The following is a 19,964-nucleotide window of genomic DNA, read 5'->3' as shown; positions in this document are numbered from 1 at the left end:
GCCCTCTAGTGGCTATGGTGGCTCATTTACAAGAAGTAATGTAACTCTGGAAGCGTATACTCGATTCTGACCAAGCTAAGCCTCCCGATGTATATTTTGTCAGATGTACAATATATTGGCATTCTTTTCAGCTCTCTTCCCCTACTACTTGCTCCTTGGCTGTTTCACATATAAATGTTGATCATTCACTGGCTACAGCTTCTAGCGATGGTTTGCATGCATAAAATGAACAACAACACACAGAGCTTTCCTGTCACCCGATGACAACATAAAGAATACATGTCAGCAAAAACCAATCACACATTCCATTAAGCGCTGAGAGAAATCAAGTAACATGTGAACTTGTCAAACTCCTTAATAATACCCCTTTTCAACAGGGGATTTCTTCCCTGCAAATGTATGGGAGCTTCAGTTCACACAATCTACACAAACGGTAGCTGGCATGAATAACTAACTTTTTGTCATGCCACATGCCAAGTTTGCAGCTCATTCCCTTGTGGAAGATGGTGAAGGTATGGACTGAGCAATTAGGTGATGAGTAAGATGCATAACTCTGGCACATGTCAGAGCACTGACAAGACCAGTGACTGCATCAAAAATGGCAATTCCAGGTGGCTACCCCATGTCAGAATTACCTGTTGGAAACACTTCTCTCACTGTTTTATCTGTGCCATATTTCCATGGGGCAAGAATGTTGTTGCTGGCTTCCCTCTGCCACACCTACTTTTCTTTCAACACTACAGTATTTCCCCCTACCCCTCTGTTTCTGAACTGGACAAATTAAAAAGCAACACTCCAGAATTATTGCAGCTGTGTAAGGAAGGCCCAGCAAACTGCCAAAGACGCCCCCAAAATATGGAGTCAGGCTTGGCAGTTCCCATTCACTGTTTTACTGGGGCTTGCCAGTAGAAAACACCATGGGCTACTGTGCCTCTAGCCACTTGGACATCAGATATCCTGTCCACTATTCGCTGATCTAGACATACTTTTACATTCCTTTACCTAAGACTTCAACCTAGTGCCTTGCCTGTTGCATTCAGTTTGATGGACAGCACTGGATCACAAAAGTGTTATGTAATTACAAAGCCAGCAAGAAATATTTATACCATTGTTCTGTTGGCATCAGTGATGCTAAAGGAATTCACTTCAGCATATGGACTAGCACCAGATGGCAGCCTGGATCATTTTGATCCATCTTGCAATAAGGACTTATAAAGGGCAGTGAAGAGGAGAAGCTGTAAAGCGTGGGGCAGGTGCCTGAGTTACTAAGTAAAAAGAGTTAAGTTAAATAATGTTGAAAGGCTGCTATGCAATTTCTCTTTTTAAAAAAATAGAAACCAGAACATGTGGAGGTGTTTACTATATGCAGGAGATGAAGGGCTCTAGCAAAGGTACCACAGAAGTAAATTAACAGCTTCCCTTTGGGACATACGGTAGCTGGAGACGAGAATTGCTTTTTCAAATATCTCAAAAGCTGAGAGAGGGGCTACACAGTTCAGTGATAGAGCACATCCGTCACCAGCAGAAGGTCCCATGTAACTGCTGCCAACCAGAGTAGACGGACTCAGGATAAGAGAGTCTCAATATCTCTTTAGTAAAGGCATCATTATTCATGGTGTGTAGACTCACTGTTGCTGCCCCCAAATTATCTCTCTTGTAGTTTTGGCTAAAGGCAACAATGGGCAAACAAAACGAGCACATACACCATGGGCAATGATGCCACCTTCAACTCTCATGCAATCAACTCTCTGTTTCCAGCTACACTGTGTCAGCAATGACAGCCCATGGTTAATATAAGCAGGCACTGCAACTATCCAGTACTACTGAAAAGCTCATACTTCTCTGAGACCTTGGCTTAAGGTTTCACTAATACGGGCTTGTGTATGACCTTGCAATGTGGTCCCTGCAGTGTCTCTACTATGGCCAGATTTGAGCCACCGTGTCTCCTTCCCTCCCCCTCCTCTTGTCTCTTCCACCCAAGTTGTTGTGTGGTGATCATTAGTCAATTGTTTTGAGGAGCAACCACCACCCAGGACCCAAGTTGGACACTACGAGTGGAAAAAAGAGGCAGCGAAGTGGAGACACTGAGGTGGTGCTGTTGATGTTCTGCAGTGATGTAACCATACTGAGAACCAAGCTAAGGATGGGTGCAGCCATGGTGTTTGGGGGCCCACCCATCAGTGCCATGCAGATAGACTAGAATTTATTTCTCCGCCTGCTCTTCCACTGCAGCTCTGTCATGTGCATGTGCAATCAAATCTCTCAACCCTACACTGGCTTAGTCTCATTTCCATTATGGAACACTGGTGGCTGAGAGAGCTAATAACCATTTTTTCTTTACAGGGGTTTAACTTTTAAGTGGTGTGTGCCAATGACTGAAGCTTCCTTCCCACTGCAAGAGCAATGCAGAAATCAAGTCGAGCAACTCCTGGATGTTGGCATGTAGTGCCTCCAACCTCCCAAGGAGAGCTAACTTCAGTCCTAGGTACACACAGCTCAGGGGACACCAAGCTCTGGGGCAGGATGCACATTATCCTACTGCCCCACAGGCTAAGTATACACATCTGTATATATTAAGGCAGGTGTGAACAGAGCTTTTATAAGCAGCTTGGGGCAAGAGTAACACAAAAGCATGAGCATATGAGGGTCTTGGTATCACATTTCAAAGGTGTCATCAGCTGCCACCTGTGACATGTGGGCACGGAAAGTCCCTGGCCTGGAGCACCTCCCAAGGCAGGAAGTTGGGGGAAGAAGGCAAACTTATGCTGGGTTGTAGACTGTCTGGGTTCGCCGTGATTTCATCTCCTCCTCCTTTTTATCATGCCTGCAGTTTGTTGGTCACTGAGCATCAACAGCATTCTGGCGTTGGCGCTGAGCCCGCCGGCAGGGTGGTCCTCGAGGGCGACCTGAGCGGCGGAGGCGGCGTGGTGGCAGGCCAGCCATCTGGCGGCAGATCTCCTCTAGAGACAGACGAAAGAGAGAAGGAGCTCAAGAGTGGGTTACCCATGCCACATAATTTACAACCCGGCCGTATGCACACGTGGGTGTACGTTATACCGTATTTTTCTCCCTATAAGACGCACTTTTCCCCCTCCAAAAATGAAGGGGAAATGTGTGTGCGTCTTATGGGGTGAATGCAGGCTCCTTGGCTTCAGCGATAGCAACGCGAAGCCTCCGAAGCCTGCGCTCCGGAGGCTTCGTGTTGCTTCCGCTGAAGCCAGGAGAGTCTGCTCTTTGAGGCTGGTGGGGGGGAAAGCAGTGCTTCCCCCATCGTCCGCCCCAGAGGATGGGGGGCGGCGGGGAGGCGTGCGACGCCTTCCCGCTACTCTCCAACCCTCCTGTGGGCTTTTGCGGGAGATGGGGGAATTCCCCCACCTCCTGCAAAAGCAGGCAAAAGCCGTGCACTCTTTAAAGGGGCTCCGCGGCTTCTGCTGGCTTTTCTATGAGGGGGGGGGAATTCCCCCAACTCCTAGAAAAGCCCGCAGGAGCAGCGCACCCTTTAAAGAGCACACCGCTCTTGGGGGCTTTTCCTCGAGGAGGGAGAAGGGACTGACTGGCTGAGGTAGTCCCTTCTCCCTCCTGCGGGCTTTTGCGGCAGATGGGGGAATTCCCCCACCTCCTGCAAAAGCCCGCAAAAGCCGTGCACTCTTTAAAGGGGCTCCGCGGCTTCTGCTGGCTTTTCTACGAGGGGGGGGAATTCCCCCACCTCCTAGAAAAGCCCGCAGGAGCCGCGTACCCTTTAAAGAGCGCACCGCTCTTGGGGGCTTTTCCTCGAGGAGGGAGAAGGGACTGACTGGCCGTTTCAGTCCCTTCTCCATCCTGGTCAAAAAGCCCACAGGAGTCACGCTGGGCTCCTGTGGGCTTTTGCAGGAGGTGGGGGAATTCCGCCACCTCCCACAAAAGCAGGGAGAAGGTCTTGGAGTAGCACACAGGCTGCGTGCAGCCTGTCCACTGCTCCCAGAGCTGCGGGGGGTGGGATCTTATTTTTTTACTTGATTTCCCCCCCTGAAAACTAGGTGCGTCCTATGAGCCGGTGCGTCCTATAGGACGAAAAATACGGCAGTTAGTGGTTAACAGCACATCTGTGAGGGGGGGAAAGGTTGCAGGGAAAGAGTCTGACACCCCTCTCTCCCTATTTTCTTCTCCTGAAGCAGTTTTACTTAAAGGGGGGGGGGAGCATCAGCAGCATTGTGAAATAGAACGGCCCCTATCCAGACTCTTCAAATTGTGGCCACTGAGAAAGGACGACTTGATTCCATATATGCCAAGTAGAGGATCAGAGGGATGCTGGCGCTGATTTCAAGACACTTTCTTGGGAGTAGGGGTGGGAAAGAAATTCAATTCAGCTTGCACTTAAAGGCCAATCTATCGAATCTGCACTTTCAGGAACAGTATGAGAACTGAAACAGCCGTTCTTTGAAACTTGAACTTATCTGAATTTTGCAATGTATTTCTCCAACCACAAATGTCTTATATTCAAGACAGAACATCTCTGGGTCTTCAGTTTTCTCCACTATTGCTTTTGCCATTATAAGCCCTTCACCATTTTTGTACCTTTCCCCATTGGCCAGCACCCTTCTTGGATTATGTCGCCTGCCTCTGAATGTTGGCCATTCACACAAGGGCATATACCTATGATATAGGCCATCTTCTTCCTCTAAGAGAAATTGAGCAACTTTATTTCTTCCTTGTTTATGGGGCACATCCCTATGGACATCTTTACTCACCCTGCATGGCTTCATCCTCTTTGCAGACAATGCGAGAGCAGATTTCCTTATTTATCATGTATGTCCGACGGACACTGTCACCAGAAAGGGGTGGGGGAGAGAAGGCAAACAGTAGGAACATAAATCCTTGTGCACCAAAAACTGGTACTGACAAATAACTGGCTAAATCATTGCTAGCAGAGGTGCAAAAGGCCTAACTACACATTACACACAATTGTATGTTACAGAACCTACACAAGCCTGTTTTACTACGCTTTACCTAGGTTGAGCTAGGATTATAATACGTCAGAATTTTTTTGGGGGGGGGTTCTACCCTTTTTTTTTTTTAATTTTGGTCATTTAAAGTTTATGATTTTTCTATTTCCTTTTGAGGAAACTGAATAGTTCAGTGAAACGAGATTTGTAGCTGGCATCCTGTAAAGGATTTGTACAATTTTAGGTTTTTCTAATTTTTTCCTTAAGCTTTTTGCTTTTTCTTATTATTTAGTTTATTTCTTCAAGATAATATTTCTAGTCAATTACTTCTCGTTTCAGGGATTTTCACAGTATTTCATTTTATTTGTTTTACAGGAAAAGCAGATGTGGGGACTGTGATTTGGAAAAGATAAGCAGTTGCTGGGGGAAAGGGGAGGCGTATGAATTCCCTGCCTTGCCCTTTGCTTCCTTGTTCCAAATCTGCCTTCTAGAGAGTCTGGTGTTCTCTAGATTACTCAAAACTACCATTGGCCTCAACCAGCAATATCTGGAATACAGATAATGGCCCTGTGCCCTGGGTAATTGCTGAGAAATATGATCAAGTGAAACTTTCATTTGGACAAAAAAGCAAGTCTCCAGCTGTTGCGGCTGCAGAAAATGGATGAAAATAGATGGCCAGTTCCTGCTTTAAACTGTGCTAAAAATGGGGTGGGTTAGTATCTGGTGGGGGTGGGAAATTCCAGTGATAGTTCACAGCTTCCTGTGCCACTCGTGCCATTCATCCTTTTGTCTTTCTGCCATGGTATACCAGCTGCCCCTTTAAATGAGTCCTGGTTGTTTAAATGTTGGTGGTTGTGGTGTTTAACCATTTTCAAATGTTTTAAAAATTGGTTACAAGTCTCCTAGAGATAGCCCTGTGTTAGGCAACTAACAAATTAAATTAATAATAATTACTTTTCACAGATCATTGTAAGAAATCGTATCCAAAGATGCCTGCCAAAACTATCTGTATTATCTTGTAGAATCATCGAATTTTAGAAAATTCCTAAACCTTCTCAGCTTCTACCAGAGCGTTTCCTCTCTTACCTGGTAACACACAAGTAACTGATGCATTGCTTCACTGGCTTATGAACAGAGTACAACCGTGTACAAGGAAATTGCTCTTCACGGCATTCTGGGAGCAAACAAAGAGGGACATGTTCAAGTTAATGCCATCAGTGTGGCTACATCCACGGGATGGTGGCTCATTGAAAATGACTGCCAAGAGATCAAGTGAGATATTTCCTTTAATGACACTGGCTTGCAGTAACTTTTCTACCGTTTCCCCTTGCAGAGTAAAATTTCATCCTGCTCACAACCATGCCATCCTATTCACATGCTGAATTTTGTGCAAAGTATTGCACCCACAGAAAATATTTCGCAAGCAACTTAGCATGCCGGGGGATAAAATAATTGCAGAGCTGTGTCATGCAGACTTTGGCGGTATATTCAATCTGGAACAAACACCTATGAAAGCCAGCTGGAAAATAAGTGGGAAGACCTTCTGAACTAGCAGTGGCTGACTAGGAACAGGATCCTGAGGTTGTAGTGGGTAAGTCCATGAAAACATCAAGTGAGGAAATCAAATTCCATGCTACGGATTGAAAGGGATCAAAAATGAAACTGCCATGATCACAACACATATTAATTTATGGCGCAGACACATTTGGAATCCTTGAGTAGAGTTTTGGGCACCACATGTCACAAATTGTAGTATTTTGGGACAGACACAAAGAAGTACCTCTGCACACAATGAATAGTTAAAGTGGAATTTATTCCCAAGAGATACAGTCAGTGGCGTCGCAAGGGGGGAGCAGTGCACCCCAGGTGCCATGCCTGGAAAGGGGGGGTGACAAGAAGGCACCCCATGGGGTGCTCACCCCACTGCCCCCAGGCGCGGCGGCGCAAGCAGCCATCGCGCCACCACAGCTGCATGTGGAGGATCCTCCGTTCACGGCCGCAGCTTTGAGCAGAGGATTCTGCCACCGTCTGTATGGTGTTCAAGTGGTGCCGGCAACAAACTGCTATGTACAATGCATGTGCGGTGTTGCACGCATGTGCTGTATGTAGTGACGCCACACATGTGCTGTACATAGCAGTTTGCCACCGGCGCCGCCCAAGCGCCGTATGGACGGCGGTGGGATCCCTCAATCGCCGCTACAGCCGCAAGCGGAGTATCCCACCGCCACTGCTTCAGCCACAAGCAAAGGATCCCACCACCGTCCGTACGGCGCTTGGGTGGCGCTATGTACAGTGCCGCTACGTACAATGCATGCGCTATACGTAGCAATGCCACACATGCGTCCTATGTAGCGATGCCACACATGCGTCCTATGTAGCGATGCCGCACATGCGTCCTACGTAGCGATGCCACGCATGCGTCATATGTAGTGACGCCACACATGGATTGTATGTAGCGGTGCAACGCATGCGCAGCCGGCATTTTCCCCTGCCCTGGGTGTTGGTTTGCCTTCGTTCACCCCTGCATACAGTGGTGGCCATGGACTTAAATGTATACAACTTGCAGTCTCTCTGTCTTGTGGGTTTATTGGGAGATAGTGAAGGCTAGTCAAATTCGCACCAATTCAATGCTGGAGTGGTATGTCGCATCAAGCAGACAATCTGAGCATCTTTAAAATTCCTGCCGCCACCAAGCCATCTCCAGATGTATTGGTAGCTACCCTTGCACTAGATTTACCCTATGAGATCAAAAGGGGCTCACAGGACTGGGAAATGGAGCCTCTGAATGACTGGCCCAATTTGTGCCGCAGACCCTGGGGAGGACACTGTTCCTTCCTTGCTTTCACCCAAAGAGATGCTGAAAACCCATTCCTTCACAATAGAGGTTTCCATTAGCACCCTTAACCAGGGCTTTTTCAGGGGGAACTCATAGGAACTCTGATCCGGCAGTTCTCAGGTGGGTGCCATTGCCATTCTAAGAGAACAAGGGAGGTGTTCATGGTGAGTTCCAGCACCTCTTTTTCTAGAAAAATAGCACTGCCCTTAATCCTTAAGCTTTGTCTAATACATTTTGTGGATTCAGGTTTATTGTTTTTATACTATACTTTTGCAAGCCACTTTGACGTGTGTGTTTTCAGTGGGCTATACTTTTTTTCATGAGCTTATAAGGGAAACAGTGTTTGAATCATGCACATTATTAATCTCTGCGACTCTAATTGAAGTAAAAGTCCAAAATGTGGATGGGGTCAGTATCTGCACATGACTCAGTCCTGCCCACTCAATCCCCAGCCTACGTGAATAAAATGAACAAACCAAAAAGCCCCTTCCTTGCTTAGCACAGGAAATCTGGGGCCAACGTACACCGGACCAGACACATGGGGTAGAAGGTGGGACTTGCACACATATCCCTGCAGCTGCCCACACTTTGAGCTTGTGTGTGCTCAGACAAATGCCTGAACATGGCTATGGATCAAAATAGCCAATATTTAATATGCAGATGTGGAACTGTGTGGATTCTTTCTGCTAATACAGGAACCAGAAAGCACCTCAAGAAATTCACAGCAGATGAGTGCATTTCTCGGCACTGATACACCCAGCACAATGTTGACCCACAAATTTCAAAAACAACTACAGTGGAACCTTGGTTCTCAAACGCCTTGGTGCTCGAACATCATCATTTTTATAAGGAAACCGAATACTTTTCTTTTTAAGTCATTTGGAACCTTTTTTCATCTTCACCTTACTGCCAATGGATGGAGACTTGTTTGCTGTAACTTCTGGAAGCTCTGTGATTAAAACATTCGCTTGAACCTGCTCAAAAGTTTCTGCAATGCTCCTCCTCTGCCACCAAACCACAGATCAAATAATAAGTATCTGGCTCGTTGTGTGGTCTGAACTCAGGCACATGGTTTGTTCCTTCCAAAGACGCCATGAGCACTAAGTCCAGAACAAATATGGGTTTATTTCTGGTTTATCTGGAGGAAATAAACTACAAGCCCAGATTTGGATAATGCAAGGCACAGTGGAGGGGTGTGGGGAGAGAGAAGCGTCATGAAAACCTTTTGAGCAATGTGCACCAGCAAGCCAATCATCTGCATTAACCCCATTTTGTTTTAAATCATGGTTTTATGTGAGGTTTAAGTCAGGCCATTGGTTGAACAGGGGAAAGCAAGCAGGAGAAGAAAGGGATAGAGAACAAAATTGAACTTACCAGGTGCTGTTGATGGGGCAGTGTCACCTAGAGTGAAAAATGGAAAGGGTTTAAACGCAATTAAATTATTATTATTATTATTATTATTATTATTATTATTATTATTATTATTATTATTATTTCATACCCCGCCCATCTGGCTGGGCCTCCCCAGCCACTCTGGGCAGCTTCCAACAGAATATTAAAAACACGATAAAGCATCAAACATAAAAAACTTCCTTAAACAGGGTTGATGTCTTCTAAAAGTCAGATAGTTGTTTACTTCTTCGTCATCTTATGGGAGGGTGTTCCACAGGGTGGGCACTACTACCAAGAAGGCCCTCTGCCTGGTTCCCTGTAACCTCATTTCTCGCAGGGAGGGAACTGCCAGAAGGCCCTTGGTGCTGGATCTCTGTGTCCGGGCTGAATGATGGGGGTGGAGATGCATTTCCCAAACTGTGGGTCACGAAGCCTGTGCAACTAGGTTGCTTGCCTTATAAATAAACCCCCAATAATTATTGTTTTAAATTTCCACTTAGATCCTTACTGAACTGCTGCCCGCATAGCATTTGCTGGAGCCTGTGATGCAAACTTTGTTGCTAGTCATTGGGAGAAAATGTTGGCAGGCACTCACCTGCTTGCCCACTCCCTCCCTCCTCCCCTCCTAAGTGTGCCCTCAAACCCTTTCTTCACCAGAGAGATTGGGGAGAGAGAAGCAGGTAGGGTGCTCAGCTGCAAACTGCAGCCCCAGCCCCAGGCCTTGTAAAGTAATCTTCTAACTCACAGCAGCAAAGAGCCATCACTGAAGGCTGACAAGGCATTGCGTGCACCAAAATGGGAACTGACCTGGCACATCTGCTGCTTCTACTACAGGGTCAGCTGCATCTGCTGAAAGGAGAAGGGATATTATAGTGTGGGTGTGCATATATATATATATATACTCAAGGAGCATTCCACACATTATGCGGCAGCAAACCTGGGACTTCCACCACGTGTTCACTTGGCAGACCTGGTGATGCACATACAGTCGTACCTTGGATCCCAAACGCCTTGGTACTCAGACGTTTCGGCTCCCAAACACTGCAAACCTGGAAGTGTTCTGGTTTGCGGATGTTCTTTGGAACCCGAACGTTCGATGGGGCTTCCATGGCTTCTGATTGGCTGCAGGAGCTTCCTGCAGCCAATCAGAAGCCGCAAATTGGTTTCCGAACGTTTTGGAAGTTGAACAGACTTCCAGAACAGCTTCCATTTGACTTCTGAGGTACCACTGTACAGTGGTACCTCTGGTTACGTACTTAATTCGTTCTGGAGGTCCGTTCTTAACCTGAAACTGTTCTTAACCTGAAGCACCACTTTAGCTAATGGGGCCTCCCACTGCTGCCGCGCCACCGGAGCACGATTTCTGCTCTCATCCTGAAGCAAAGTTCTTAACCTGAGGTAATATTTCTGGGTTAGCGAAGTCTGTAACCGGAAGCGTATGTAACCCGAGGTACCACTGTACTTGTATGATACCTGTGTTTGCAAACAGAGGTTTGTCTTCTTCATTAAGCTGCACACTAAAAAAATCAACAAAATCTTAGGCATAAACATAGAAAGCAGCATGTGCGGATTGGCCTTGACGCTAGAGGTGGATGTGCAAAAAGAAGAACTCAACTCACCCACATCACCCGGTATATCAGGTGCAACTGAAAAAAAAAGAGACAACAGGTTTGTAGCCATCAGTTGTTTGGTGCAGACCTATGCCCACAGTTGTTTGTTTCTCTTTATGAATCATTTCCTATGAAACATCTTGAAGCAGTTTTACAGTAAAACACAAACAATAAAAAATTAAAACAAGTTGATATATAAAAACAATTTCAAATCCGATCCATCAGGCTATTGTGCTAGTGGATCTGAGGACAGGTCAGGCCCAGAGGTGAGGGGGTGATGATGTGGCTGTTTTTACTTACACACCCACCCACAACCCACACACTGCTGCTATTGGGCAAATTCTCAGTTCCACATTTTAAAATTATCCAGAAAATATTTGCTTGTCACATTGTAACTGGCAAAACCACAAAAGAATGCTGAAGGACACACGGCTGTGAACAACAAGATAATAATGAGGGAAGTTTACAGTAAAGTAGACAAAATATCAGTACAAGCACAATGTGTACATACTTTCCAGCTTTACAAAGAACCATACAGTACAAAAATTGTTGAAGAATGCTCTAAGCCGCTGACAAATATCATAACACTTGTAAAGTATACATTTCTGGAAGGTATTTGCCTGCCCATAGTAGGTGTAAATTCTTTGGAGAGATAGACATCCCTGAAGTCCTCCCAGTTATGAAAACTGCAACCAGGGCCTTAAAACACTTTTGAAGTCTTATTATCTGAGGAAGTTCTTGGAAGCAGAACCTTATCTGGAAGCCGGTCATCAACTGCTTTGAGCAATCTTCAATGCCAGCTATAGTACTGTTTGTGCTTCATGGTTCTTCATAAGCATTGCTTGAATGTGCACTCTGCACTTTCAGTGATATTTTGTACTATACAAAGAGCAAGCATTTGAAAATGAAGGGAATCTGGCAGCTTCACAGGATGTAGCATGCATGCTGTCCTATTTCATTATCAGAATATCATATTTTACATGGGCATGCATGATTTATGCTCAGATACATGCCTATGCATGTGTGTGTGTGTGTGTGTGTGCGCGCGCACCCACACACACACAGACAGCCATATTATAGGTCCCATATAGACCTTTAATATGTGCCTCCCATATATGAGCACACAAATTCAAACACCACATTACAGAGTTGCATAGCTGCACTAAACATGATTATGCAGACTGAGGATGAATCTACTCTGATCTAAACCCCCCCCCCCCACTAAATAGCTCTCTATGCAGTTTTCCATTGACTACTATACAGAGCCCCCTGGTGTCACATTTTTATAACACACATATAATAGTATAACTCACAAGTATAAATTAGTTCTGAGTCTAGTGAGATTTACTTCCTAATACATCTGTTTAGGACTGAAGTATTGGTGCAGAATTAAAGGAATCGTACCTGTAGGATCGTCCTGAGCAATGACCACAGGCAGAAACCAGTCTAGGACAAAGAAAAAGATTGTTTCCCTTGTGTAATTCGCATGTGTTAAAATAAAGCAGCAACAAATTAGCAATGTCCTTACTCTCTCCCACACCAAAGGTGAAACTGCAGTTCCCACATTGTTAAAGAAAGGGAGGCAGGAGAGAGAGCCAAGAAGGTTTTTTTTGGTTTTTGGTTTGGAGGAAAACGAATAAATAATGAAAACTGAGTTTATACTTTTCCCACTCTTCACCGCAAGGTCTCAGAGCAGGTTAGAACAATGCAGCAATATAAAACCATATAAAACGTACAGTTACAAAGATTAAACAAGTCCAGCCAGAACACAACACTATATATTCAGCAGAATAGGTGGGTCCAGCAAAGCAAAATATCTTTATGTCAGAGTGTTAAGGCAGCAGAGAGCATTGTTGGCTGCCCACTCTCCACCTTAGAGCAGATTTATGCCACAAGGTGCCATAGGAAGGCACTGGACATAGTAAAAGATCCATCGCATCCTGGTAACTGTCTCTTCGAGCTCTTGCCGTTGGGACGGAGATACAGGTCGATGAAGACAAGAACGAGCCGTCTTAAGAACAGCTTCTTCTCCAGAGTGATCTCGGCCCTGAATGGGAAGCCTGGACTTTGAAAGTCATCTAATCTCCCTTGCTGTATTATACTGTATTGTTTAATTAGTGTTTTTATGGAGCAAGTAATTTCGTTGTCCCCGATGGGGGTAATGATAATAAAGATATTGTTGTTGTTGTTGTTGTTTGTTTTGTTGTTGTTGTTGTTTCAATTTATATACTGCCCTTTATCAAAAGATCCCAGGGCGGTGTACAATAGAACATCAATGATAAAAATATAATAAAAAGCCTACTGCCACATCCCAATAAAAAAAATAGCCATCATAACAACAGTCCTCTCCTGCCTCAGTCTGCTCATGGGCAGGCCAGCCCTGACAGTGACCAAGCCCTTTGTGTCCAAGAGAGACTACCTGGTGAACCAGCCACTCCCAGCCACTGAGGCTGCATGAGCCTCCAAGGACAGGGTTGGACCCACAAGCCCCGCCTCCCAAAGGCATGGACTTGACCCTTCCAGGGCAGTGCAGAACACGTCACCTTTCCACCTACCAGACTTGAGAACTCAAAACGTATAAGGCCTGTTCATTTTCAGGATTCAACTTTAATTTATTTACCCACATAAATGGGACTTTAAAAACTAACCAAATGTAATACGGTATACGCTTTTGTAGACTCAAACCCAGGCTTATGCCATAATAAATGTGTTAATCTTTCAGCTGCTGAAAGACTCTTTGACTGAATTTAGACTGTTACAGCCATAATTCTCTGTTATGCAAAATGCCCCTCTCCCCTCTAGATTTTGTATAGCTTTATACATGTTGGCAATCTGTAGAGTCTCCCAATTAATGAACAGCAAACATTCCAAACATCTGGAATATATCAAGGCCAAACTGCATATGATAAAGGACATCTGTGATTGAATTTCCTAACATTTATAAAACAACAGCTGTGTGTGTGTGCCTGTTGATTTCATATTGGAAGGCAGTTAACCTTCTCCCCCTGTGCTGTTTTCCCAGTAAAAATCTGTCCCTGCAACTAATATTACAACTCTTAGGGGAGCAAAGGAAAGGGTTAAACTCCCTCCCATCCTTGGTGATGCTTCTGTGTTCAAATGAATACCTCCTCCAGCTGCTTTGAATTTTTGAAGTTAAAGGGAAAGATATGGGTGATGCACAAAGCCCATTGCCACCTGCCCAGCTATTGGCTGGTCAGTGCTTTTTTCCTGGAGGGACACGGGAGTATGCATACCCCTAAACATTTTATGAATCTAAGTTTGGCCTCATTGAGGAGCAGTATTTCATATTTTCAAGTATGAAAATAACTGAACTATAAGAACAAAGATGAAATTTGATTAATATTATGTCAAGCTTAAATATTTAAATATTTGATAACAAAGGGTAAAATTGGAGACATAATATTTGAAAGGCACAAATTAAAACAAGATTTGAGAGAAGGTGAAGTATTGCTGAATATGACTTTGTAAACGGGAACGCAGGAAAGGGAGATGTGAGGGAGTCTGAAAAGAAGGTTATGGAAATTTGGTTTTTGAAATTTAACTATGTTGTATTTTTCTTGTTCTGTGTGTATTTTTTTATTTTGGTGATGGTGTTTTATGTGCTTGGTGTTATATTGTTTAAAACCCTTAATAAATATTTTATATAAAAAAAAGAGGAGCAGTATTTCAATATGAGTAGGAAAATAAGAGTACCCCTAAACGTGTGTGTGTGTGTGTTTTTTAAAAGCACTGGCTGAAGTTAACATTGGGAGGTGGGATAAGGTGATAGAATGAGCAACTTCAGGGATGCTTCAGTTGTTTTAGACTGCCTGCTTGCTGGAAGGCTATCTGCTCGATATGTACATTTGTAAATTAATGGATATTTAAACAGTAGTTGCCACTAGGACTGCCTCCTCCAGACAAAACTGATGTGTAGTGCTATCCTGGAACCTCTCTCTGCTGTTGGGGTGGCCCATCCTATTTCACCACCTGAGGCAACGGAAAGGTGCCTTCACCCCTCCACTGCCGCCTCTGCCCACCTGCCGGTCCTCACTGGGGTTGTGTGGTGGTGGCTTCCAAGTTCTGGCAAGATCTTGTGAGAGGTCTGTGAGATCTCACGAGAACGCAGAAGCTGCCTGACAGGAATGAGCCAGCGGGAAACCACACAGACCAAGTTGGAGTTAACTCTTTATTAGCAAAGACAGGATCTGCACAGGAGTGTCATGCCTAATGGGCACAGCAGCTCATCTCCGGCAGGTCTTGCCCCCATGAAGCAGTCGCTGAGACTGAAGGGGTCCCCTCCTCTCCAGGGCCTTTCCCAAGCAACCTGAAACTGCACCTTCATGAAGCTAACGTCTCTGCTCTCTTCATGCCTCTTCTGGTTCTGGGAGACTGGGAGGGAGGGGAGCTTGTCGCAGCAGGAAGGTGAGACACCCATGACTCTTCACTGGCCTGACTCATCTCTGCCTCTCGGCCTCCCTCCTCCCTCTTGCTTCAGTTTTTGCCTCCGATTCTGGATTTCACTTTCCCAGCAGACTCTCCCAGCTCACTAAGCCGTTGCCTCGTCAGCTTCTGAAACCTCCCCCTCCCAGTCTTCTCCCTCTTCTTCCTCTGACCACTCATTGTCGTCCCACCATCACTCCTGGGCTTTGAGCTGTCTTGCCCTGGAGGTTCCCTAGCTGGTTTCTCCCACCATTCCTCAGCGTCCAACCAGTCCACAACAGCAGAGAAGAAGCAATGGATTCCATTGAGATCTTGCTAGAACCCGGAAGTGGTGGCGAAGGAACCATCTCCGGCACCCGGGGCGGGACACCGAGGGGCGGGGGCCAACTGCTCAGTGGTGCACACGCAATGTCCATACTGACTGCACATGCGCAGCAGCCCATGCACTCCGTACAGGATGCCGCACATGTGCACTCTGTATGGGCTGCCGCTCACGTGCGACGTCCATACAGACTGCACATGTGCAGCATCCTGTATGGAGTGCGCATGCGTGGCTGTATGGACGCCGTGCGAGAGCGGAAGCCCGTACAGACGCCACATGCTGTGCACATACTGACTGCATGTGCCCTCGGCCAATCTACAGCTGGGGGAGGCAGGGGTCATCTTGTCACACACACACCCCAGAGTGGCACCCAGGGTGGCCCGACCCCTCCGCCCCCCACTTCGTACACCCCTGCCCAGAAGCCGCCACTGCAGTCACTTCTCCAGTGGCTTCTGGTGAGACCTTGCGAGACCTTCTGGAATCTAGAAGCTGCCACCACCACTTCTCCAGCCCATGGGGTTATTGTCCCTTGGATTCCGTGGCCCAAGGTGACTGCCTCAGTCTGCCTCATGGATGGGCCAGCCCTGCTCTGCTCCAAGGGGAAGGTTGCAAAACCACGCTGTGCTTGTTTGAAACTACAAAAGGACAAGGGAAGTGACTGTCCTGGTAGTTGAAAGATGGGGAAGGTTCTTTGCAGAACTGGACAGAAGGAAACAGCTGCATTAGCTGTAAAACTGGCAATGCACAGCAGCAAACGGCAGATGAAAACAACAGGCAGCAAGGAGATGGGGTAACACTTTAGATACAGTTAGATTAAAAATTTCTATTGGTTTTAGACCAGTTTAACTATTATGGCGTTTCCCCCTGAAGAATCGTGGCAACTGTAGTTTAGTGACAATTTTGAGAATTCTGTGTTAGTGGTTCCCAGCCTTCTCACAGGACAGGTCCCAATATTCCCCAGGAAGAGGGAATTATTCTAAAAACTATACTGAAATCTTGTGCCACAATTACACAGGAACAGGCCCCACAATACTAAGTGGGTTTTATATCTGTGGTTGCATGTCAATAGCATAGAAATAAGGCATAGCCTGCAGCCAATTTGTAGTGTTATGCTGTAGATCCTGCTTTTAAAGCGCGCGCGCACATGCACACACACACACACACACACACACACTTGTAAAACTTACCCTGGGGTTGAGCTAATGTTTAAAAAGCTCTGAGTTGGGGCAGGGGCTGACTCTCATAGAAAACATTGCAGAACATCATATTGCAGAACATTCATGTTGTAAATAAAATTTAAAAGAAAATGTTTTTCAAAAAAATAAAAGACCAGCTTGTTTCATTTTTAAAAGCATACACTTCCTTAGTCTACAATTCACTTTAAGAGATACTGAAATTGGATTAACAGCAAGTATGAAAGTTTTTTCAATTTGGAAGGAAAGCTCTTTGGTGAAATCTTAAAGTGATATGCATTCCTTTCTTAATTAAATTAATTTCTTGTTCTATCAAGAGAGAGGAGTCTATAGTCCACCAAGGACCGCAGGTGACGGACCTCAGATAAGTTGGTTCAGGCAGATAGAAGGAAAGTGAGATTGCAGGAAAAGAACACATCCAAATATTACGTTGCCTGAACAAATCACTGGATTCTTTAATCTGATGGAAGGAATTATGATCTATTGCTATTAAGATGAAGATTCCAGTGAGGTTTCCTTCTAAAATGTTTGTTGTCCTTTGCTTCATTTCAGCACCTGATAAAATGTTAGAATCACAGAATTGTAGAGTTGGAAGGAACACTGAGGGTCATCTAGTCCATAGCTGTCAACTTACAGATTTGAAAATAAGGGACCAGCAGCCTCAAAAATAAGGGATCAGCAGCCAAAATAAGGGATCAACAATTACTTTGATAAAATACATATTTTGTTGCATGCAAATGGCTTTAGATACCTATTAGGTCCATAAATTACCATATAGCATATATTCAACACAAAAAAACAGCAACAATTTGTTGTTGACAAAGGACAGCTGGATATAGAAAGGGCTCCATTACCTTCAGTAGCTTATTTAAGGGACATCATCAATAAGGGACAGCAGTGGGACATGGCGCTGGGATAAGGGACTGTCCCGCCAAATAAGGGACGCTTGACAGCTATGATCTAGTCCAACACTGGAATCGCAACTAAAGCATCCATGACAGTTGGCCACCCAGCCTCTGTCAATGAAAGCTCGTGCTTCTCAAGTACACACACACACATGCACAAACTGATCTGACTCTGAACTTAAATTTTGTCAGTATAGAACAGCCTCCATGTCAATTTTGCCCCTGGGCAAATGTCCCTTTCACCCTAGCCTGGTCCTCCTCCTCCTGTCCTCTCTTGCCCTTGGTGCATCTTCTGTATCAAATCCTTTTTATCAAAGAACAATAGCTTCTATATTAGCATGTAGGCATCAGGAAAAATATGGCAAATCCTATTTTAGCTTCCACCGGATAGACTCACCAGTTGACAGGGCAATGAGAGCTACAAGACACAGCAGCTTCTGAGCTCCACAGGCCATCATCCCTGGAAAGTGAGGAAGAGAGACAATCAGTTAAAGCTACTTGCAAATTTTGTGCACATTTTTGTTTTTTCACCAACTGGTGCCCAGCATGCTCCTTTATCTCCCTCCCCACTTTCTATGACCAGAAGGCTTGCTTGCTCTACCTGATAACCACACAATTCAAAATAATTCTAACTGAACACAACTCTGTCTTTCCTTTCTTTCCTTCTCTTCTAACCTCCCGACATCTATGTGCTGTCTTGTACCCACTTACTATGTCGATTGCGCGCTTAGAAAGATGTCTTTACAAAATCCCCCTCTGCGAAAAAATAAAAAATTGAGACACAACTCCTTCCCTTCACTGTCATTGAGGGACTCGGTTCCTTTGCACTGTGGACACAGCCTCCTCCCTTCAGCTGGTCCCCCTAGCTTGGCCAGAGTGCCTGGCCGCTCCCAGTCCCAGCAAACGTTCTCCTTTGGCTTGCCTTCAAAATCCAATTCAGCAAAGTAGTAGTAGGATTTGGTGTCATCATGCAGATGGAATGAGGAGAGGGGGAGGGGGAAAAAACTGTCCCATGACCTCACTGAATTTATTGTAGCTCGAGAGGAATCGGCACCTCCTATTCCCTCCGGATGAGGAATAGCCAGAGATGGAGTCCCACCGTCTGTCATGCATGTGCCTAATCTGCTTCATTTTGCCCTGAAGAGGATGAAGCAACGCTTATTTTCCCGTGCGAATTCTCCCCAACACAATGTATCTTTTTCCTGGAAAGAAGCATTCCAGTAAACCCAAGCCTGGCCTCAAGGCCAGCCTGACCGTTAGGTAGGGTGAAGCAACATAACTGTTGAAGCAGAAGAATTGGAGGTACCACCACAGAGGAGCAAATTGCCAATAGCCTAGTTTATTATTGTTGTTTTTAAATGCCACAATGAGAGTTGCCGTTGGGGATGTTCTGCCTTGGGCATCAAAATATCTTGTGTCCATAAGGTGCAGTAAGGTGACAACCTTGCATGGTGATGGTGGCCGATGGGTCTCAAACCCTGGCTGAGTTTGGGAATTCTCCTACATGCGAAGACAGGCTCCAGCAGATTGAGTGGACAAGACTCAGACTGGGTCCAAGAGATAAAAAGGCAATTTCTGCGAATGCTGACAAGAAAGTGAAGGAAAATTCTGATATTAAAACCTCCTCTGCCTTGTGGGATATCTTCAGGGGAAGGAAAGACTAAGAAGTACAGTGGTACCTCGGGTTACATACGCTTCAGGTTACATACGCTTCAGGTTACAGACTCCGCTAACCCAGAAATAGAACCTCGGGTTAAGAACTTTGCTTCAGGATGAGAACAGAAATCGTGCAGCAGCGGCGCAGCAGCAACGAGAGGCCCCATTAGCTAAAGTGGTGCTTCAGGTTAAGAACAGTTTCAGGTTAAGAACGGACCTCTGGAACAAATTAAGTACGTAACCAAAGGTACCTCTGTAAACCCTACACAAATCCAGAGTGGATTTGTCCCTAAGACAGTTGGATGACATCTCCTTCCCGCTGGTGCCAAATGTATTGCTCTGCTTTCCTTTGGACCACATCAGTGAGGCCAAGAGTGGGGTCCTATCACCTGGGCAGCCCAGGGCCATCATACAAACTTGCCCAGGCTTGCAGCCTGGGGAGGTCACTTTGGTACTGCTAATACAGCAGTTTGACTTCACCCCCGGAGGTGCACTCCATTGTCTTTTGAGACAGATGCCAGCAACACTTAAATGCCCGACCTTGCAGGGTCGATACAAATGCTTTTCTTTTATATATATATAAAATTTTTATTGATTTACAACAAAAACATACACCAGTTTCACATCCAATTTTTCACAAAATGTTTCTTTTCTGGACTTCCTTCAGCTTTTCCGTAAATCGTCC

The 19,964-nt window shown here is 45.4% G+C and overlaps 1 protein-coding gene across 6 annotated transcripts; it reads right to left on the bottom strand.

The window, feature by feature from the left end:
- Positions 1-337: 337 nt before the first annotated feature.
- MFAP5 (microfibril associated protein 5) lies at positions 338-18,747 on the bottom strand. 6 transcript variants are annotated; one of them, XM_082205202.1, is made up of 9 exons: positions 18,419-18,747; positions 18,021-18,085; positions 12,165-12,206; positions 10,770-10,796; positions 9,958-9,999; positions 9,133-9,159; positions 6,009-6,096; positions 4,728-4,801; positions 338-2,960 (listed from the first exon to the last, which is right to left on the bottom strand). In XM_082205202.1, exons 1-9 carry the CDS (start codon positions 18,730-18,732, stop codon positions 2,839-2,841), a joined length of 801 nt encoding a protein of 266 aa, XP_082061328.1. In that variant the 5' UTR covers positions 18,733-18,747; the 3' UTR covers positions 338-2,838. The 6 variants fall into 6 exon arrangements, with proteins under 6 accessions (XP_082061328.1, XP_082061329.1, XP_082061332.1 ...); XM_082205203.1 differs by having other exon boundaries at positions 9,958-9,996; XM_082205206.1 differs by having other exon boundaries at positions 18,021-18,083; positions 18,335-18,546.
- Positions 18,748-19,964: the final 1,217 nt, after the last annotated feature.

The sequence above is a fragment of the Podarcis vaucheri genome, assembly GCF_965113315.1.
Source record: "Podarcis vaucheri genome assembly, chromosome: 17".
In the NCBI taxonomy this organism is placed as follows: domain Eukaryota; kingdom Metazoa; phylum Chordata; class Lepidosauria; order Squamata; family Lacertidae; genus Podarcis; species Podarcis vaucheri.
The sequence above is the reverse complement of the archived record's forward strand: the minus strand, read 5'-3'. Positions and strand labels throughout refer to the sequence as shown.

Bases quoted from the DNA above. Each gene is read 5' to 3' on its own strand.
- MFAP5 (XM_082205202.1), bottom strand. From the start codon at position 18,732: ATGACAGACGGTGGGACTCCATCTCTGGCTATTCCTCATCCGGAGGGA. The intron at 12,207-18,020 runs GTGAGTCTATCC...TCTTTGTCCTAG, and splicing joins TCTCATTGCCCTGTCAACTG to ACTGGTTTCTGCCTGTGGTC. The intron at 4,802-6,008 runs GTAAGAGAGGAA...TTCTGGTGACAG, and splicing joins AGTTACTTGTGTGTTACCAG to TGTCCGTCGGACATACATGA.